Genomic DNA, 17,819 nt, shown 5'->3' on the forward strand with positions numbered 1-17,819 from the left:
CGGGGTTGGTTGGTCTAGTGTTAATTTCTTCAAATCGAAATTCAAATCTTTATAAAATTGAAATTGGGTAAAATCATGTTTTAGATTTGAGATATTGTCTTAGATATTTAAAAATAAAACTCCCTAAGAGCAAATAAAAAGAACACCCCTTTGAAATTGAAATTGGGTAAAATCATGTTTTAGATTTGAGATATTGTCTTATATATTTAAAAATAAAACTCCCTAAGAGCAAATAAAAAAAACACCCCTGCCCCCCCCCCCCCCACCCACACACACACTTCGACAATTAACAGTGACTATATTCAATAATATTAGAAGACTGAATAAAGTTAATATGCCTTTCACTTCAACAGGCAAAAAGTTTCCTAATATTTGGTGAAAAAAATATCACAATATCGCACAGGTTTTACAAACTTGAAAAAGACAGATACATGTAGTATACAATGAAACTCCTAATTTATGAATATTTCCATAAGTTAAGCGATTGACATAATACACCGAACACGACAAAGACCAGTTCTAAGCTATCAGGCTTGTCAATCTTGTTAACAAAGATAAGACTCCTCAAACTAAACGTCTGCTAACCCCCAGTCATACCCTTAATTGACGCGGGCTTTAATAATACTGTGAACGCCATTATTAAAACATTAGTAATTTAAAGTCATACATTTTGGCTACGATGACCGTCCCGAGAAGTAACCAGCGAGATTTATATCACTGTAACGAAAGCAAAGTTCCTGTGGCAGAATACGCTGGAAAGAGGGGAACGTGATGTCATGTCAACGTAAGTACATCGCTAATGTGTCTGACCTTCCAGCTCAATAACATGAAGTCTTACATTTTATACGTATGTTTTTAACATGATGCATGTCAATATGCAGTCATATATATATATATATATATATATATATATATATATATATATATATATATATATATATATACTTTCCAATCTAGATGGGTTCTTTTTTAAATTTTGATTTATGCTGTACGTCATTTTTAACTCGCCGTGTAGACTTCCAACATTATGCCGTCTCCCTGTCATGCAATATTTCCTGGCGTTAGCGCTACGGCTGTGTGAAGTGAGAGCATAACAGGATGGAGTGACGGCGCGGTCTCCCAAAAACATTGTTGAACTATACAGGTAACTCTCGATAGCTCGAAGTCCATGGGACCGAGGAAAAACTTCGAGGTTTCAAGAGTTCGAGTTTTCAAGAGTTCGGAATTTTCCAGGTTGACCGACGGGTTTTAAAATTAGTCTTACCGGATGTTATGATTCAGCCATTTATTTAGTGCTAACCTTACGCACGTGCTTAAACAACGTTTTCTTTTCAGTAAAATATACAGAAATGGATGTTTTTCTTTAAAACTGAATAAAACAGCTATTAAATAAATTCATAATAATTATTTATTTTATGCATCATATTAAGACCAGATTGCTCAGTACTACTATACTGCGAGACGATCGACATGTCATAAATGTGATAACTGAGTTCCACCCATTGTTCCCACTGTACAGGTCCTTCACCAGCTGTAAGAACTTGTTCAGCAATAATCATTATAATGACAATGATGCTGCTAAACATAATTTTTACAGTTTTATAATTTTAAAATTTTGACCATGGCTCAATATCATCGTTTCGTCTCAATTAATTTCTCATTTTCATTGCGTCTCCAAATTATCGTAAAACGGTTGGTGTTGATTATAGTTTAGGTATCGGTATGGGCAATCATCAAACAATTATCCCCTTGCAGGACCAGTGTCGCCTAAATAAACAACCCGTGACACGGGTCCCGCGTCTAGCGCCTGGAGCAATTTAAATGACCAAGTAGGTGTTAATTAGGTATAGCGCTTGGAGATACAGGGCGACTTCGAGGGATCGAGAGTAAAAAACTATATAGATTATGAATAACGGGACTTCAGTTTGACTTCGAGGGATCAAGGGTTTCGAGAGATCAAGAGTTCGAGAAATCAAGAGTAAATTTGCTTAGTTATATAGGGAAAAAAATCGGGACCCTAGACTCACTTCGAGCGATCAAGAACTTCGAGGGATCAAAGTTCGAGCCATCGAGAGTTACCTGTATATAAATTACTCGATCCAAATTATTTCGCGATTGATTCGAAGTACATTAAATGTAGTTAACTTATAAGACTTGGGTGTCGTTATTTTATTTTCTCCTTTTTTGCGTGTGCAGATTCAAGCAAAGGAAATCTGAGCTCCATGATAAACTGAAGGAAACTTTGATAAAGGGTTTCCTGAACTCTAAACTCTCACGACACAACAAGAACATCTTCCGATGGAAGGCCCAGTTACGACGGTTCTGCGACTCGTCGCATGACCAGTGCTCCATTACGACTGACTTCACCTGTCTGGAGCAGAAGGGACAGGTGGCGCCCGGCAGGTACGACGAGCTGATTGACGTGTTCGGTAACGTGGACCCCCGGGCCGTGGACATCATCCGTAATACAGCCGCCAAGTTCGCGGAAATTGAGAAAGAGATACAGGGTATAGAAAATTTATGCGAATTAAATAATTCAGTTATGATTCCAAAAATTATAGAAATGTTATGTTTATTAAATGTAAAGTTTAAGATTATCATCATTAAATGATTATAAAGTTGTTATGATACTGTTGCTAATATGATTTTTTCCCTTTCAAAAATAGAATTAAAGACATCAAAGAAGCGCTATGCTTTGTTACGGTCAAAGATTAAACAAAGCGAGATAACTCCAGCCCATTTAGAGAACATGTACTATATACTGCACCACGTGCTACAACACAGCAAAGCGTCACACAGCTGGGAGAACGACCTACAACAAGTAGCTAATGACGTCACAATGCAAGTGTCCAACAATAAGCCGGGAAAAGCACAGAAATGGAGATCAATTATAAACAGAGAGGAACTGAAGAAGTCGATCATAGAGAAAGGAAATTCATTATCCAAGACACATGAAATGAGTCTGGACGTTTTGATACATATCAATTTGTTCATAGGTACTTTTACAAAGACTACCCAGTACTCTCTGGAAACTATTAAGCCGGATGGGCTGTACGTGCAAGGTCACGAACAAAAGTCCTATAGCCCGGACTGCGCCGGTAGAGCGGTGGGCAATTTTCTGATTACTGTCTTTGCTTTGCTTGGATATGATATGCACAAGGCCACTATATCAACAGACATGGTGTTTGTGAACGAGGAGATGTTTGAGAAAGCTTTAAAGCGGCGCTGGCCAATCCCACCAAGTTTGAACGTAACGACTTCAGACGGTAATCGGTTTTCAGTGTTCAAAAATCGCTTTATTAGAGGGTACTATAAGTCGTAATTACCTTTCAAGTTTGTCACATTTCTTTGATTCAACGCTTGCAGTTTTTATGAATATTTGAAAAGATTAGTGAAGATATTGTTTTAAAAAAATCATAATAACAGTTTCTACATAATTGAAGAAAATCACTGTGGCAAAACAAATTATATCTAAATCGATATGTAAGTTACGAACCTTATCGAGAAGTAGTTTATAAGACTTTCTTGCATTTTGATAAACAGCAAGCATTCTGAAAGTCTTTTAAAAGATATTTTTAAAAAAATAATAACTGTACTTATTCCAATGGAATAAATATAAATAGTATGATTATAGGTCGGTGTGGTAAAGACATCTTTTAATTCTATACACTCGACTTTAGAAAGTTATCTGCCATATATCAGATTTCTCATATGTTATAATATTTTTCGGTGTATGATGGAATTGTATACGCTTGATAACCACTCAATATATTCCTACATAGAAAAAGTCCCTGCAGTGAATACTACAGAACCAGTTCACTACAATGTGGTGTTTAGTTACCAGTGGGATTCTAGAGAGGTCGTTCAAAAGGTCAAACATTACCTGGAAAAGAACAAAGTCACGTGTTGGGTTGACACGGATCACGTGACAGGAGACAAGCGTCCTGCAGTAGAAAATGCCATAGAGGAAGCAGACCTTTGTCTTATGTTTTATTCCTTTAAGTACTTCATCAGCAAGAACTGCCGACAAGGTATTTTAAGCACTGAATCAACATTATTATTATCAGTCTCCATAATATATTCAGCATGTTTATTTCTCTCCGGAAGTAGACAAAGTTGTAGAACGATGTTATTTGAAAGAGTAACCAGATTATGCAGTAATAAAGAAACGACTATACCTTATGATAATACAAGCTACTGTTGTTTGTTGTTACAGAGGCGGAGTATGCTGGTAGGCTGGGGAAGATCATCATTCCCGTCAAAGTAAACAGAGACTACGACCCCAAGGGCTGGCTCGGAAACATAGTGGGCGCTAAACGCGTGTTCGAATTTTCTGGAAAATATCCCTTTGAACGACAAGCCCCGGAGCTTTTAACACAAATTCGTATCTGTCTGAAAAACCTTCCGCCGAAACCGACAAAGGACGACGAGACGACGAAAGGTAACTCAACCAGCAATCTTTCAGAAATCTTTATTACAAATTGGTGTATGTGATAATCAGAAGGTTGTGAGTGAAATTTAACATTATCAACAGTTTGAAACTAAAAGTACCATATAATTAATATATAATCGAAATTGTGTGACATTATCAGTATGAAAAAAATACTAAGAGGTATTGGGTAAATATAATCCTAAACAGAATCATCATGGAAGTAACAATTGATCAAATCATAAAATACACACAAATAGGTAGACGGACAGGACAAATACACGTTGTACTCAATGATCGGAGGAACACTTGACCACGTGACTGACCTATAAATCGAATAAAGCACAGTCACCACAGTTACAAATTAATTGTTTTTTTTTTATATTTACCCAGATTCCAGTAGAGAGCGGAAGCCACAAGTTGATGGAGATAACTTAGGTTTGTTGTAACGTCTAAACGTCGTTTTGAAACAAATATGAACAAGGAAATTCTGAATTTTCCGTTTTGAATGACGTTTCTAGCATAAGATGCGAGTTTAATTCACTTCTAGTCTAAGCATTCTATGTATTTTATTATCGAATAGTTGCGGTAGTATGAAAGCTTTATATAATACATTTTACAACGTAATCCACACAGACAAATTATATAGCCCTGTGTTTACGTTGCAGGTATGGAATATCTTCATTTGATCGGTAGGATACAAACCAAAGTCAGACCCGGGATCGGACAGTTCACCTGTAAAGATGGCCGGATCTGGGTCGGAAATGGGGACAATCTATTGGTCTGTATCGATCAGGAAGGAATCGAAATGGAAACCGTGTGTCTAGGACAAGGACAGCTCAAGTACCACGCCTTGGCGGAGGAAGGGAACATTTACCTTATTAACCAGAACAGTCTTATGAAGCGAGTGCGGAGGCAGTTACGTCCCTTTATTTCTTACTTCGCAAACGGGGATACGCCTATGTGTGTAGCTCGTTCTTCCGAAAATGGCGACCTAATTATAGGACTGTATAATCAGGAGGAAAAACGATGTAAAGTAGCGAGATATAGCGACACAGGAAAAGAAATGTTCGTAGTAGAAAACGATTTAGAGGGCCAGGCTATTTTAGAGTGGCCTCTTCAAATGGCTATTAAGAAAAACGATCAGATTTGTATTTGTGATTCTAAAAAGGGGTTGGTAGTGCTGGAGGGGTCCGGAAAACACCTGTTTACCTATTCGATTGACAACCCCTGTGGTGTATGTGTGGACAATGAGGACAGAGTATTAGTTTGTAATGGAAGCAACCGGATATACGTCATTTCACCGGAAGGACAATTGCTGCGCCCATACCGTGTCAACAAACACCGAGCGACGGCCATCAGTGTTCTACTTAATTCAAGTTTGCTTGTAGGTTTTAAAAAGTCGGGTACAATAGAAGTGTATCGTTATGATTTACACGGAATAAACGATACCTGATACATTTTTATCAAATGTAAAAATGAAGACGATCTATAGCATGCATTTCTACAGCCTTTCTTTACGGTTTTTTAAAACAACAAGAGTCAGACTAGTAAATATATATCTCAGACAGGACTATATGATATAGGTTTAATATGGCCCCTTAAAATGTCACTGGATTTTTTACTTCCTTTCAGTACGGATATACATGTGAAGTTTTTTCATAGTTTTCATTTTGATCCCACAACTTTGAAATATGACATCAAAAGGTTAACCTTTTCCCGGCATGTTCGCATTTTTTTAAGCATAAAACAGCTTGTTCTTTCAAAAACACCCTGAGCGATTGCTTAAACAAACAATATATTTTCATCAAAGATGTATATATCCAAGCCTTTAACTGACTAAAAGGGTTTTTATTGTTCAAAGCGTCGCTCTATTTTTCCCATTTAAATCAATATTAGAAAAAAATGTCAACTTTTGACAGATTTTGATTGAATTAAAAAAATAACACCACTTCTAAAATCATATTCTATCAGTGAAAGCAAACAAATCAAATAAATAGGTGAAAATATATCTTTTGTTAACAAATTTAAAAATAACATACCAATTCGATGTAACGTTTAAAAATTGCGAACTATGGGGGCCAATATAATCAATAGTTATTTTCATTGTTATCTAGCCTATCAGGAACTATTTTTCTTACATAGAATAATTGCAATTTTTGTCTCTAGTATGGAATACATCGTAAATCTATATTTAAATCGAACGCTCTCTGTTTAAAACTGATGGTCTTTTGAATATAAGTTGTTAACTTTTAATATTGTGAATTTTCTTTCCAGTTCAAAAGGTTGTAGTTTTTTTTATCATTTCATTGATGTAAAGAATATTTCGTTGGATCGTTTTTTATAAAAAGTTGATTATATACCTCTTAAAATGATAGTAAAATAAACACAACGCCAAGTTGTAATTTAAAAAAATTTTTTTTATCCTTTCCCATTAACATAACATACTTCCTTATATGATCTCAATATTGTCCGCTTTTTTCTGAAATATGAATTAAAGACCTTTATAAATTATGAAATGTAATACATGTATGTTGATTTCATTTCAAAAATAGTTTATTCATAAACGAGTAATTCTATGTCGGAATGTCTATAAGATATGGATTGTACTCACTGTACGATGGAGAGGAGTCATACCCAGAGTCATACCCCGGCAGTGAACTTCCATATCCGCTATCTAGGTCTGGAGTGTAGTAAGAATCGCCATCGAAATCCCCAAAGCTGGGAGTGTTAGACAAACCGCTGAAAGATGAAGATCCACTAAGACTTATCATTTGACTACTCCCAAAAGGTGATCTGCTGCCAAAGGGTGAACCACTGCTTGCCCCGGGGAAAGTGCTTCCTCCGGGAAAAGATGATCCAGCGTTTAAGCCAGGTAAACTACTGAAAGGAGAAGCCCCAGATAACCCTGGTAAACTGCTTCCTCCAAATGGTGATCCACTGCTAATTCCAGGTAAACCACCCAGAGATGAACCGCCGCTCAAACCAGGTAAACCGCCCAGAGGGGATCCACCGCTCAAACCAGCTAAACCGCCTAGAGAGGATCCACCGCTCAAACCGGGTAAACCGCCCAAAGGTGAGCCACTGTTCAATCCAGGAAAACCACCAAGAGGTGATCCACCTCTCAAACCAGCTAAACCGCCAAGAGGGGAGTCACTGCTCAATCCAGGTAAACCACCAAGAGAGGAACCGCCGCCCAATCCAGGAAAACCACCAGTGGGTGAACCACTGCTCAAACCGGGTAAACCTCCCAAAGGTGAACCTCCGCTCAATCAGAGGAAGACCGCTAAGTGGAGAACCACTACCTAAACCTGATAAACCACCAAAAGGTGATCCACTGCTCAACCCAGGTAGACCGCCAAGGGTGAACCACTGTTCAAACCAGGTAAACCACCCAGAGGGGATACACCAACATAACCTGGTAGACCGCCTGTGGGAGATCCACTGCTGAATCCTGGTAGACCGCTAAGAGGTGATCCGCCGCTCAATCCAGGTAGACCGCCAAGTGGTGAACCTTCGCTTAAACCAGGTAAACCACCTAAAGGTGATCCGCCGCTTAATCCAGGTAGACCGCCAAGTGGTGAACCTTCGCTTAAACCAGATAAACCACCCAAAGGTGACCCGCCGCTTAATCCTGGTAGACCGCCAAGTGGTGAACCTCCGCTTAAACCAGATAAACCTCCCAAAGGTGATCCGCTGCTCAATCCTGGTAGCCCTCCCAGTGGTGAACCACCGCTTAAACCTGGTAAACCACCTAGAGGTGATCCGCTGCTTATTCATTGCAGACCACCCAGTGGCGAACCTCCGCATAAACCAGGTAAGCCTCCCGAAGGTGATCCGCCGATCAAAGGTGAGCCGCTGCTAAAACCGGGTAAACCGCCAAAGGGTGATCCGGGACTTCCACCAGCACCACCAAATGGGAATCGTCCTCTTGGCAGTATACCAGTTCTGATGAGGTACTGGTAGTATTGCAGAAAGCTGGAGGAGTTAGGTCCCTGGGTGCGATACAGGTAATACAGGTACTGGATATAGGTTCCACTTGACCCGGGAACACCAGGGGCGGGACTGGTGCCTGGGAAAGGTGGACGGTGGTGGAGGGAAGGATAGCCAGAGGGGCCTACAACATAAAAGGACAACAGGTGGCGACAATCGTGAACAGATTTCAATTATATTAGAAATTTAAGAGTTTTAGAAAATAAACTTACTTATGTTTTTAGCGAGGGTGGCTACCACCATGAAGGAAAGAATCACTCCTAACTCCTTTGCTATCATCTTCATCTACAAAAGATAACTAAAATGATTTAAAGTTAAAAATGTTTCTAAGCGTAATGATGAATAAGTCTGAGCATTGAATGCATCGTACCTTTCTTCTCTATGGACCGTGTTGTAGTGCTTTCTGACGTGAATCCCCGTATTTATATAGAGACTGCGATGCAAATGTTTCATTCGTAAATTTCCCAAAAAGGCATAGTCAGTTTAATTTTAAACCTGAAACATTTGTATCGCACCCGAATTCCATTAAAAAGAAGTGCGTTGTTGATTTACATGTCTGTGTAAGAAAATGGCTGATCAACACTCGCGAGCAGCGATCGGAATCATGTTCACGTCTGATAAAACAATAGATAAACTTCTGTCTCTTGATATGTCAAAGAGCAGAAAAAATTTGTAAAACATGCATATGATGGACAGTTTTTCTGACGCATCCACCTGGCTGAATTAATTCACGTATCTATAGAATGGAAGGGCTAAATAGCGTTGACGCCCGGGATGTGAACGTCATCCTTACTACAATCGCCAAGTTTGTGGAACTAAGGATAGAGGTAATACAACCATTAGTCCAATTAATCAATTTTCTTTTTTATTTTAATATAACTTTTTACTACATTTCTTCCCTGGACAAATGTGATATTAATTGATTATAAGAATTTCTTTGTATTTCGAATAAGAAGAAGGTGAATGTCTTGCCTTCTTGAATCAAAATTGAAAAAAATTCTTGAATAAACTTTAATATGCAAAAAATGACCAAAACTGTCGTTAAAGATGAAACAGCTGATATAAGGTTGTGTATTTTGTACAAATGCTTTTTTTTTAAAAATCACTTAGAACTGCACAGCTGCAGACCTTAACTTATGATTTAAAAAATCAGCAACTTTTCTAAAGTAACAATTTGTTTCAATACAAGGGTCCTTTGGGTAAGAACACCCATCATGTCAAAGTAAATAGGGACCACCAACTAAATAGCTGGCTGGGAAACACAGTAGGTGCTTAATGCGTATTATTTTCCCTTTGAACGGTAAGCAGCAGGACTTTCAACAAAAATACGAATATGTCTGAAATAATTCCACCAAAGCTCAAACTGCCAAATGATGGCGAGACGACCAAAGGTAACCCGATCAATACTAAAGTCTGTAACGCAATTTCTAGTAGTATATGTATATGATTATCAGCGTTTGCGAATTACGTTTAAAATGAAACAATAATTTGGCATAATCAACAGTCTTTGACACCGTGGGAAAAAGAAGAAATAATGAAAACAGATATCCACCAGTAAACAGAAAGCATCATCCTGTAAGCAAGAAAAAAAGACACAAATAGACAGGCTGGACAAGAACACTGATGTTTACTACCTGTATGCTATCTAAATCGAATAAAGGCACGAACCGTATCTTACTAATTAAAGCTGCTTGGTCCGATTTTTTTGTAATTACTGTATCAAATATTTTTCCTTACAAACCATTTATCTTAGAAAGTTATGAACTTTCTCCTATTTACACCAGCAGAACCGGTCTCCTTTTAAAGTTAGAAATATTCAAAGTAAATAAAAATAATTCCCTTTTGGGCAAAGTAATTCCCTTTTGGGCAAACGAAAAAACAAACCAAAATGCATCATGGGATGTTTAGGAAAGAAAGCCGTTTGGTTTCGTCCCCCGAATGATTGGGGTTATTAAACTCGCATGCTCTGCATCGATTGTAGACAAAGGAAACTTCAGAAATATTAGCGAACCAAACATACATATGCTTATTTGCAATTTGCCTGAACATTACGACCTTTATTTATAGCGATGCCACAACCATACCCGTCTTGGTTTCACGGTAAATTTTCATATGAGGCGAAATAACGCGATACCCTTTTTATGTCGTTTGTTTTGTCAGCAAATTTTGTACACAATTTTTTTCATTGAAATTTGGTTTAATTGACTGGGAAAACTACTGCAATGTCTATTATTATACATCTTAGCAAAACCACCGTTTAAAAACATGCACAAAATTTGATATAAAATCGGACCTAACTCTTTTTCATATTATATTTGCTCAGATTCCAATGGACAGCTAAAATCGCAACCCGATTGAGAAAACTCAGATATTTTACTTCTGTTTAGACTCGTTTTAAAACATACTATGAATAAACGATTTTCAGAACCTGAACCTTTTGTTGATGAACGATAAATATGTTTCTGGCGTGCCAGACGAGTAAAATTTCAATTATAAACAAATTTAAAAAACCGGAAAAGCAACATGTATATTTATTGCTACGATTATTTATTCATTAGAAGGATGTGTTTTTTTAACTGCGTTACAATGTTTAAGTTTTAATCAACGGAAGTTAAAGATATATAAAAGACGGAATCTTAAAGCATTGTTTAACTTGTGTAGATGTTGAATATCTACTTTTGTTGGTAGAATATTAATTAAATTCAAACCCAGTACTGGGCAGCTAAAGTGTAAAGCTGATCGGATATGGTCCAGAAATGGTACAACCTATTGGTCTGTATCGACCATGTGGGAAAGAGATAGAAACCGTATGACTCGGTTAATGATAGCTCGAGAACAACGCTTTGGCTGAAGGGGGGGGGGGGGGGGGGGGCGGGGGGCTATTTTCTCAATAACTAGAGCAGTCTAGATCTGATGAACGCCTACGGAGGCATTTTTGTTTCTTATTTCTTACTTTACTCACAGAGATATGCCTATATGTGAACCTCGTTTTTCCAAAAATGGCGACGAAATCGTAGAATTAACCTCCTAATCAGGAGGAAGAACGAGACAAATTATAAAATTAACGTTTGTGTAGTTTGGTTGGGTCGAATCAGGGTTCCTTGGATTTATTAATTATTTTGTTATGTTCTGGAGAATAAGTCACTACATGTATTTCGTAAATGTAATCATTTGCAGATATTTGGCGTTGGTGTATGTTAATTCTGACTACTTTATAATGCTTTTACAAACAGAAGACATACTCAATATTATACAATATTCGGTCAAAATATAAAAAAATACATATAACGCAATGGTCTGTTTTAAAGAGTCCTTAATACCTTAATCAACATCAATTAACTCTTCCTTCAGGTTTCGTTAAGGTGGATCACTACACCTAAAAAATATTTCTCAAATCAATAGAAAACGAACTCATTATGAAAGATAGTATGATGCATAATAACGATATAAGTCAATTGGGCAAAAATATGAAACTTTGGAAAAAGACATGACTTTCTGATAGTAAATTCAATAACTACAAACAAAAGCCTCAGGCGGATTTGAACTCTAGATCTGCGGTTCAGAAGCCCAATACGTTAACCACTACGCTAAGGTGATATTCAAATAAAGCGTTCATTGGAAACAATCTCACATAACATTAAAAAGAATACGTCTTGATGTGGTGAGGTATATTATTATTGAAAAAAACAAAAGAATATGCAATTATAAAAAATCTGTATACCATGGAAGTCTAGTTTGAATTATTTTATAGAAGTATCGTACCAGTATTGTAGTACACTTGGACATTAAATGCATTTTGGTATCATGTGCCCTTCTTTATGGAAATCAAACAAACATTTGAATGATTTTTCCAAAACATGGATGAATTTTGCTACAAATTTTAAAAAAGACCCTTTAAATACTTTTGTATGTGAGGCATTGTGGTGACGCTTGGTGTTTTTAATTTTGCCGTCGCTGAGTCGGTGTCCCCGATTTGTATTGAAATTGTTTTAATGAAAACCATGATAATCTATAATAGTTAAGTATTGTTTGCTGTTAGGTTTTAAAAAGTAGGATGTAGTGGGATATTATCGTTAGAGATTACACGGAATAATCGACACATGCTTTATGACCCCCCCCCCCCCCCCAAAAAAAAAATAAAGAAGACAAACTTAAGACACAGCCATATCCAATTTTTACTATGTTTTTTTTTAAACAACAAGTAACATACATTCTTTTACTCGTAATCTGACATGAATTATATTGTTTTCTTCCTTAGCAATTTTGCCATTAAGTGTGGAATCCATATAAAATCCATATAGTCGTCAACGCTGAATGCTTTCTCTTTAAAACTGAAGCTTTTCTAGTCTTTAACTGTTGACTTTTGGCATTGTGAAGATTCATTCGATTTGTAGAAGGTAGAGTTTTGTTTTATTGATGTAAAGAATATTTCTTTGCGGAAGGTTGTTAATAATCGTTGATTTTATACCTATAATGGTAATGTTATAAACACAACGCCAAGTTGTAATCACACATTTTATTTTATTTTTTGTCCATTCCCATTAACATAACATACATCCTCATATATCTCAATATGGTCCGCTTTTCTCTAAAAAAAGAAAGAAAAAAAGAAAAACCATTATACATTATGAAATCAAAATAAATGTATTTTGCCTTTACTTAAAAATTGTTTTGTTCATACACGAGTAATGGTACGTCAGATTGTCAGTCAGATATGGATTGTACTCACTGTACGATGGAGAGGAGTCATACCCAGAGTCATACCCAGGCAGAGAACTTCCATATCCGCTATCTAGGTCTGGAGTGTAGTAAGAATCGCTATCGAAATCCCCAAAGCTGGGAGTGTTAGACAAACCGCTGAAAGATGAAGATCCACTAAGACTTATCATTTGATTACTCCCAAAAGGTGACCTGCTGCCAAAGGGTGAACCACTGCTTGCCCCGGGGAAAGTGCTTCCTCCAGGGAAAGATGATCCAGCGTTTAAGCCAGGTAAACTACTGAAAGGTGAGGCACCAGATAACCCTGGTAAACTGCTTCCTCCAAATGGTGATCCACTGCTAATTCCAGGTAAACCACCCAGAGATGAACCGCCGCTCAAACCAGGTAAACCGCCCAGAGGGGATCCACCGCTCAAACCAGGTAAACCGCCCAGAGGGGAGCCACTGCTCAAGCCAGGTAAACCACCTAAAGGTGAGCCACTGTTTGATCCAGGAAAACCACCAAGAGGTGAACCACTACTCAAACCGGGTAAACCGCCCAGAGGGGATCCACCGCTCAAACCAGGTAAACCGCCAAAAGGGGAGCCACTGCTCAATCCAGGTAAACCACCCAGAGGGGAACCACCACCCAATCCAGGAAAACCACCAGTGGGTGAACCACTGCTTAAACCGGGTAAACCTCCCAAAGGTGATCCTCCGCTCAATCCAGGAAGACCGCTAAGTGGAGAACCACTGCCTAAACCTGATAATCCACCAAAAGGGGAACCACTGCTCAACCCCGGAAGACCGCCAAGTGGAGAAGCACTGTTCAAACCAGATAAACCACCCAAAGGGGAACCACCACTTAAACCTGGTAGACCGCCTGTGGGAGATCCATTGCTGAATCCTGGTAAACCGCTAAGAGGTGATCCGCCGCTCAATCCAGGTAGAGCGCCAAGTGGTGAACCTCCGCTTAAACCAGGTAAACCACCCAAAGGTGATCCGCCGCTTAATCCTGGTAGACCGCCAAGTGGTGAACCTCCGCCTAAACCAGGTAAACCTCCCAAAGGTGATCCCCCGCTTAATCCTGGTAGACCGCCAAGTGGTGAACCTCCTCCTAAACCAGGTAAACCTCCAAAAGGTGATCCTCCGCTCAATCCTTGCAGACCACCCAGTGGCGAACCTCCGCTTAAACCAGGTAAGCCTCCCAAAGGTGATCCGCCGCTCAAAGGTGATCCACTGCTAAAACCGGGTAAACCGCCAAAGGGTGATCCGAGACTTCCACCAACACCACCAAATGGGAATCGTCCTCTTGGCAGTATACCTGTTCTGATGAGGTACTGGTAGTATTGCAGAAAGCTGGACGAGTTAGGTCCCTGGGTGCGATACAGGTAATACAGGTACTGAATGTAGGTTCCACTTGACCCGGGAAGACCAGGGGAGGGACCGGTGCCTGGGAAAGGTGGACGGTGGTGGAGGGAAGGATAGCCAGAGGGGCCTACAACAGAAAAGGACAACAGGTGGCGACAATCGTGAACAGATTTCAATTATGTTAGAAATTTAAGAGTTTTAGAAAATAAACTTACTAATGTTTTTAGCGAGAGTGGCTACCACCATGAAGGAAAGAATCACTCCTAACTCCTTTGCTATCATGTTCATCTACAAAAGATAAAAAAATGATGATTTAAAGTTAAAAATGTTTCTAAGCGTAATGATGAATAAGTCTGAGCATTGAAGGCATCGTACCTTTCTTCTCTACGGACCGTGTTGTAGTGCTTTCTGACGTGAATCCCCGTATTTATATAGAGACTGCGGTGCAAATGTTTCATTCTTAAATTTCTCAAAAAGGCATAGTCAGTTTAATTTTAAACCTGAAACATTTGTATCTCACCCGAGTTCCAATAAAAACAAGTGCGTTGTTGATTTACATGTCTGTGTAAGAAAATGGCTGATCAACGATCGCATAGACCGATCGGAATCTTGTTCACGTCTGTTCAAACAATGGATGAACTGAGGTCCCTATGTATGTCAAAATGCTGAACAAATGTCAAACATGCATGTAATGGACAGGTCCCTGACGCATCCACCTGGCTGAATTAATTCACGTATCTGCAACAGAATGGCGGTGCTGTTATAAATGAGGATTTTCTTGAACGGTTCTGATTTATCGGTGTGTTAGGGTCGCCTTCTATCAAGTTTAAAATTGTTTACTGTTGATTTCCCGTAGTAACAAAATCGGTGTATCGATAAAGATATTGAGTGTTTCTGGTCTCGTTAAACTTTGTTGTACTTTAAAATTACAAAATTATATTCTCTTGTGTATTTTATTCATATTTGATATTCATTTTTTTTCATTTTGTGTGAAAATAATTTTTAGATAAATTAATAGGTGCCGTTTAGTCTCAATAAAAGTATTTAACAATACAAAGTTAAATAAGTTTATTCTTGTTTGCGACATTAAAAGTATTTCAAACTTCATGAAAATTTGGATTTGACTGAAAATAATATTTTAAATATATAACCAGTGAGTTTGTTATATGTATATCAAGTTCTTTATTCCGAGAGATAAATATCTCATAGGTTTTACGTGTAAAGATATATATAAATACAATAGGATAGCAATATACAAAGTGTACATAATCAATTTTGATTATTATCATTAAGAGTCCAATGCCTGTTTTCATAACATTCTCTCAAACCATTATCATACAACGGTACATGAGGTACAATAACATATTTGCATTAAATTGTGATGTCAAGGGTCTAATAAATTATATATAAATTATAATACAGCATAGCATTGCATGTATTAGTAAGCATAAGTAAGTAAGAGAAAAAAAATAGTAATAATACAAAAAGTGGTAGAAAAAAATAGATCATCATATATAAATTTAATACAATGTTTCATTGGTGTTCAATACGCGGGGAGTAATAATAATAACAAGCATTCTGAGAGTATTGCATTAGCAATACACCTCCCCTACCGGTTTGTGGAAATTGTGAAAACAATGCACTGTTATGCAGAATATCGAACCCGAACATTAAAAAATTGGAATATAAAAATTTAATTTTCTCGAAAATATGTCAACCAGGCGCTACAAAAGTGTGAACTTGATCTTTAGTTTGACATTTTGAAGCTGTTCAGCAAATTTCATATCATTCCTCAAACGCATAAAGAAAAAAAGTCTGGAAAACTGAAGTGGGACAGACAGACAGACGGACGGACGGACGGACAGACGGACCGACGGACGCAGAGGAAAGCTATAGTCCCCTCCGGTGAAAACTGGTAGGGGACTAAATGAATGCTAATATAGTTTAGGCTGGACAGCAGACTTGCTCCTGGATATTTAATATAAAAGAGCTTAATTTTTTCAATGTTATGATGTTCGCTGTCATCAGCAATTCCCTAAATTTTAATGTACTTGGTTTTTGAAAATACCTAGTACGTAGAAATTGCTTACGTAAAGTTAAGAAAAATTTGCACTCAAGAATAAAATGATATTCGTCCGCTAATTTACCACTATTACAGATCTAGAGTGTGCAGCTTCTGTCATTTACAGGAATTCCATTCCATATACCGGTTTCAATCGGTAAACGGTGATTTGCTGTTCTAAATTTGATAAGTGGTTTCCAAAATTTTTTAGTAAGAATGCTTAAGTATTTTTCAAAACCTTTGTTTAAACTTTTGTTTATAAATTTTATATATTTGACCTTTAGATGAATTATCTATATCTTTTGCCCATTTCTGAATAAACTGGTCCTGCAATCTTTGTTTGATGGCGGCAGAAATCCACTTATCACTAACTATTGCAGTACATTATTCTGTCCAGATATTAGAGAAACCACATGAGTCTAAAATATGTCGTATAAAATCAGTCCATGGTTTTACACAGTCATTATTATACATATATTGGTTTGCTAAATATTTGTAAACAGTAAACACAATCTTATTGTCTTGACATTCGAGAATATACAGTGACGTATAGAGGATAACGACCTGATTCACCATAGACCATATACGATGGCGTACCACTTTTCAAACATAGCACATATTTTAAAAATTTCAAATGGATTTTTTCAAAAATATCTATATTCTCGTAACCCCAAATTTCACAAGCATAGAGCAAAACCGGCACTACTACTTTATCAAACAAATCAAACTGTTGTTCTATGGGTAGATTAAAAAGTCTTATTTTTCTTCGTCGTGTGAAGACAACCGTAATTGTGTAATTAATTTAAGATATTTACGATATTTTACATGAATTGATTTCTTTAGATAAACTTGTAAACAAAAGTACAGTAATCAACAACATGTTTATACAATATACATTTTGACGCATTGCTTATATCGTTAACAACTTCTTGTTTAAAAACATCACACATTCTCTCATATATAATATCTGAAATAGCAGATTCTTTCATAGGACTGTGATATAAATTGGCCAAACCTAAGGTGCACATATCTTCCCTAGCATTTGATATTCATGTGTCATTATTTTTCACCATGTCTTCGTAGCATGCTTTTAAAATACAGTTTTTACTGTTTCTTAATTTTAACCAGTATTGAAAAAAAAAATTTGTTTCCTGAATATTTCTATTGCAAATCTACCTAATTCATAATATACTGCACTGTTGCAAGTATTTTTTCTGACACCCAAAAACCCTCTTACAAAATTTATATGCACTTTTTCTACATCTT

The 17,819-nt window shown here is 37.4% G+C and overlaps 3 protein-coding genes across 3 annotated transcripts; 2 read left to right on the top strand and 1 right to left on the bottom strand.

The window, feature by feature from the left end:
• The first annotated feature begins 336 nt into the window (after positions 1–336).
• Positions 337–6,285, top strand: LOC105346179 (uncharacterized). Its single transcript, XM_066066023.1, has 7 exons — positions 337–784; positions 2,197–2,507; positions 2,667–3,266; positions 3,783–4,031; positions 4,217–4,441; positions 4,823–4,867; positions 5,098–6,285. Exons 1-7 carry the CDS (start codon positions 777–779, stop codon positions 5,883–5,885), a joined length of 2,226 nt encoding a protein of 741 aa, XP_065922095.1. The 5' UTR covers positions 337–776; the 3' UTR covers positions 5,886–6,285.
• Positions 6,286–7,049: 764 nt separating this feature from the next.
• Positions 7,050–7,738, top strand: LOC105346196 (uncharacterized). Its single transcript, XM_011454692.3, has 2 exons — positions 7,050–7,122; positions 7,221–7,738. Exons 1-2 carry the CDS (start codon positions 7,050–7,052, stop codon positions 7,736–7,738), a joined length of 591 nt encoding a protein of 196 aa, XP_011452994.3.
• Positions 7,739–12,923: 5,185 nt separating this feature from the next.
• On the bottom strand, positions 12,924–15,168 carry LOC105346180 (collagen alpha-2(IV) chain). Its single transcript, XM_011454666.4, has 4 exons — positions 14,867–15,168; positions 14,707–14,779; positions 13,152–14,618; positions 12,924–13,010 (listed from the first exon to the last, which is right to left on the bottom strand). Exons 2-4 carry the CDS (start codon positions 14,777–14,779, stop codon positions 12,991–12,993), a joined length of 1,560 nt encoding a protein of 519 aa, XP_011452968.3. The 5' UTR covers positions 14,867–15,168; the 3' UTR covers positions 12,924–12,990.
• Positions 15,169–17,819: the final 2,651 nt, after the last annotated feature.

This window comes from Magallana gigas, chromosome 7 (genome assembly GCF_963853765.1).
Source record: "Magallana gigas chromosome 7, xbMagGiga1.1, whole genome shotgun sequence".
Taxonomy (NCBI): domain Eukaryota; kingdom Metazoa; phylum Mollusca; class Bivalvia; order Ostreida; family Ostreidae; genus Magallana; species Magallana gigas.

What these genes read in the sequence shown, in the direction of transcription:
- LOC105346179 (XM_066066023.1), top strand. An exon ending in GAACGTAACGACTTCAGACG is followed by an intron (nt 3,267 to 3,782) that starts GTAATCGGTTTT and finishes ATTCCTACATAG; the next exon opens with AAAAAGTCCCTGCAGTGAAT. An exon ending in GGACGACGAGACGACGAAAG is followed by an intron (nt 4,442 to 4,822) that starts GTAACTCAACCA and finishes ATATTTACCCAG; the next exon opens with ATTCCAGTAGAGAGCGGAAG.
- LOC105346196 (XM_011454692.3), top strand. Translation starts at nt 7,050, where the DNA reads ATGGAGAGGAGTCATACCCAGAGTCATACCCCGGCAGTGAACTTCCAT. An exon ending in CTATCTAGGTCTGGAGTGTA is followed by an intron (nt 7,123 to 7,220) that starts GTAAGAATCGCC and finishes TACTCCCAAAAG; the next exon opens with GTGATCTGCTGCCAAAGGGT.
- LOC105346180 (XM_011454666.4), bottom strand. Translation starts at nt 14,779, where the DNA reads ATGAACATGATAGCAAAGGAGTTAGGAGTGATTCTTTCCTTCATGGTG. An exon ending in CACTCTCGCTAAAAACATTA is followed by an intron (nt 14,619 to 14,706) that starts GTAAGTTTATTT and finishes TTTCTGTTGTAG; the next exon opens with GCCCCTCTGGCTATCCTTCC. An exon ending in TGACTCCTCTCCATCGTACA is followed by an intron (nt 13,011 to 13,151) that starts GTGAGTACAATC and finishes TTCTTTTTTTAG; the next exon opens with AGAAAAGCGGACCATATTGA.